This window comes from Otolemur garnettii, unplaced genomic scaffold, assembly GCF_000181295.1.
Source record: "Otolemur garnettii isolate 467f Iridium unplaced genomic scaffold, OtoGar3 scaffold00019, whole genome shotgun sequence".
Lineage (NCBI taxonomy): Eukaryota > Metazoa > Chordata > Mammalia > Primates > Galagidae > Otolemur > Otolemur garnettii.
In genome coordinates this window covers 1,411,483-1,415,425 of record NW_003852414.1, presented here as the reverse complement: position 1 = coordinate 1,415,425, position 3,943 = coordinate 1,411,483, and the positions used below count along the sequence as shown (strand labels likewise).

At 48.8% G+C, this 3,943-nt stretch overlaps 1 protein-coding gene across 1 annotated transcript; it reads left to right on the top strand.

Annotated features, from left to right (window-relative positions):
* Positions 1–206: 206 nt before the first annotated feature.
* GJD4 (gap junction protein delta 4) lies at positions 207–3,671 on the top strand. Its single transcript, XM_003786854.1, has 2 exons — positions 207–270; positions 2,641–3,671. The coding sequence occupies exons 1-2, from the start codon at positions 207–209 to the stop codon at positions 3,669–3,671; spliced, it is 1,095 nt and encodes a 364-aa protein (XP_003786902.1).
* Positions 3,672–3,943: the final 272 nt, after the last annotated feature.

The window sequence follows — 3,943 nt, the reverse complement described above, 5'->3', positions numbered from 1 at the left end:
CAGAGGCAGACGGCTTAGGGCCCTCTCAACTTAGAGACAGAAAAACTCACCTCCTACCCCTGGGCGCAAGCCTTTGTTTTTGTCTCCCTGACTTCTCACTGTTAAGTCTTTTGTAGTTAAGATACATTTGTTCCTTCAAGGATCTTCCACTGCCTTGGAGAACACAGGCCTCCCACATCTCCGGCAGCCTCAAACGTTCTGGAAGCATGGAAAGCCTGGATTTTCTGGGGTTCCTCCTCGTCACCTTAAATTGCAACGTGACCATTGTGGGTGAGTAGCAGGACAGCCTCCAAGCTCCTGTCCGGCTTTTGTTTTCATTGCCATGTTCAAATCCAATCCTTTTTTAAAGCATGGAGGTATTTCCTCATTTTCAGTTTGCCTGGCTCATTCCCCAAAGAAAGGCCTGTGTCTTGCTGGAGGGGCAGGGAGAGGTGGCATCAAGGTACCTCTCCCTGCCCCAGGGTGGCTCCATCCTGGAAAAAAGTCTTGGGTGTGATCCCTGTTCTCTGACAGAGTCTCCCCTCGCTGACGTGGGGGTGCTGAGTCGGAAGGCTGAAGCAGGTGAAAGCGGGGTGTTTTTGTGCAACCTTTTTGTGTCCACATTAACCAGAAAAAAAAGAGCGAAACATTAAAAGCTACTTCATGTGTACCTTTCAGCGGTTCTCAACCTTCCTAATGCCGCGATGCATTTTCATTCTTACAAAGGGGTCGCGACCCACAGGTTGAGAACCGCTGCTTTATATTAATCTGAAACAAAAAATGAAACATGGAAAGAGATCATTGGAAAGAAGTAACAACCAATAATTAGACCCAGTCAGTTAATAATAAACACATTTTCATTCATTATTTTAAAAAAACTATAAAAAGATGAAAGCTAGGCAGAAAGTAATGCCTGGGTTGGGTTTTCTTCTCCTTCATCTTTTGAGATTTTTATCCTTGAAGCTTCATTTGTAAAGGTTGATAATTTCTCTCTGCACTTTGAAACCAAATCTCTCGTCATATTTTTAGCAAAGAAAATAATAAAGATTTCTGTTTGAGGCAGATGAGTCTAATTGTCAGAGAGGTATGGATGTCACAGAAAAAAAGATTGAGGAAAGGACTAATATATATCTGAAATGTGGTGATGCTTTTCTTACTCATTGTTTATTTTGTAGAATTTAAACAATTTCAACTTTTTTTTTGAAAGTGAACCATGTCTCACTCTGTCACCCTGTAGAGCGCTGCGCTGTCACAGCTCACAGCAACCTCAAACTCCTGGGTTCAAGTGCTCCTCTTGCCTCAGCTTCCCGAGTAGCTGGGACTATAGGCACCTACCACAACGCCCAGCTAATTTTTCTCTTTTTAATAGAGGCAGGGTCTGGCTCTTGCTCAGGCTGGTCTCAAACTCCAGAGCTCAAGTAATCCGTCTGCCTTGACCTCCCAGAGTGCTAAGATTACAGGAGTGAGCCACTGCACTCGGCCCAAAAAATCAACTTGATATTAAATGTTCAAGTCAATGATTTTATCACATAGTGGTGTTATTATTTGAGTTTGACAACCTCTACTTATAATAGCATTTTGATTTTCCAATGTCCAATTATGTTTTCTCCATCTCATCAGAAAATACACTATTTACAAGTTATCATGACTGTGTTTTAAGTGTGTTCCAAAATGAGTGGCCCAAGTCATGAACATAGGGTTTCGAAGTTATTTTGGTTTCTTAGATGAGTCTCACATGTTCGTGATAAATTAAAGAAAGAGAAGCTTCATTAATTCATGGTGATTGAAATAGGGGGAAAGGAATTCTGAACTATTAAAACATCAGAAAAATGGAATGTTCTTAAAGGAATTCAATTTCAAGGACCATAGGGCAGCATTAAATAAAAGCCCAGTGATTAAATAGAGATTTTGGTATGCCATAATCATAAATAAAAAAGACTAACTGAAATTAATAGCTCGAATTGCCTAGACAGTTACAACTTGCTAAAGACAGTTACCAACATGCTAAAATCCTTTAAAAAGCTTATTCTCCTAAGAAGGAAGATCTTATTTAAATCATTAATCTGCTCAGCTAAACTAACCTTAGAGACCCCTCAGTCCAGGAGACATTACCAAAAGTCTGAACTAGGGCTGTCAGCTGAAAATAATTTCAGTACAGAAAGCTTTTGAAAAATCGCTCTTCTCTAAGCAACTTGCTTATAAACAAGTAGGTTCAGTGTTCAACAAATATTTGTCAAATGCCTAAACTGGCCCATACTCTGGCTGTGACGGAAACGTGCTTATTGACTTCTCAGCTGTCCAATCTCCTTTGGGCAGTGCCCATAGCACAGTGGTTATGGCGCCGACCACGTGCACTGAGGGTGGCAGGTTCCAACCCAGCCCAAGCTAGCTAAACCACAAAGACAACTGCAACAAAAAAAAACAGCTGGGCATTGTGGCAGGTGCCTAAAGTCCCAATTATTTGGGAGGCTGAGGCAAGAGAATCGCTTGAGCCCAAGAGTTTGAGGTTGCTGTGAGCTATGATGCCACAGGACTCAACTGAGGGTGACATAGTGAGACTCTGTCTCAATAAATGAATAAATAAATAAAAAACAAACTCTTGTTGGGGGCAAGGATGTTGACACCGTGGTGACCAGGCCGTTCCTGCCGCTTCTCTCGCAGGAAAGGTCTGGCTTATCCTCACTGTGCTGTTGAGGGTGGCGGTGATCGTCCTGGCCGGGTACCCCATCTACCAGGACGAGCAGGAGAGATTCGTCTGCAACACCCTGCAGCCGGGATGCGCCAACGTTTGCTACGACGTCTTCGCCCCTGTGTCCCACCTGCGGTTCTGGGTAATCCAGAGCGTGTCTGTGCTGCTCCCAAACGCCATTTTCAGCGTCCATGTCATCCACCAGGGAGCTGTGCTGGCCGCCCGGGGACTCTGCAGGTCACAGGCAGTGCCAGGCAGCGCGGGCCGCTGTGGCCCAGGCCCTGGGGAGAGGCGCGGTGAGCCGCCCTGCGGGGAGCGCTACCGCCCGCGTGTGCCGGACTTCTCCTCTGCCTACCTGGTCCAGCTCAGCCTTCGGACGCTGGTGGAGGCGGCCTTCGGGGCCTTGCACTACCTCCTCTTCGGATTCTTGGTCCCTAAGCGGTTCTCATGCACCCGCGCCCCCTGCAGCAGTGTGGTGGACTGTTACGTGTCTCGGCCCACGGAAAAGTCCATTATGATGCTCTTCATGTGGGCAGTCAGCGCGCTGTCCCTGCTGCTCGGCGTCGTCGACCTGGGGTGCAGCATGCGGGGCAGAATGCTCAAGGGCCGAGGCCCCTGGGTCAGGGAGGAGTGTGAAGCCGCGATGCCGCCTCCCAGCCACGGTGCCGGGAGCCGGGAGGGCGGGTGGGAGCCACAGGGGCCACCCCCTAGCCCTGGCACATGGACCCCAGGGGCTGATGCCAAGGGTGAGGCCGGTGCTTCAGGGCACACGGGGCTTCCGGATGAAGACCAGCATGAGGTGATGTCCTTGGCCAGCGACAAGCTGTCCCTGGCTTGCAAAGAGCCCCGCGGGGAGGCCGCCCGGGACCCAGGGGGCAAAGACTCTGTCCCCCAGAGCAGGCTGGCGGGACCCTACTCCTGTAGCCAGCTGCAGCTCTCCGGCCGGCTGGTCAGCTCTGGCAGTGCTCCTCATCTGAGGTCCAAAAAGTCCGAGTGGGTATGAAAAACAGGAGCCCCTACAGCGCTGAGTGAGAGCAGCTGTCCCGCGCAAACAGACGCGCCCGTGAAGACAGAACGCACACTCAGTGTGGCACCTGTAGAATCGTATCACTCACTAAGTTCCCTAGAACGTTAACAGCCAGGAGGGCGAGCTGGCCGGGGGACAAATGGACTTTACAGTAGACACTCTGACATTCTCTCCGTGCAGATTTAATGACCATAACACTTTCTGTTGACAAAGAGCTTGTGACATTCAAACGCCCCAGTGAAGCTGAA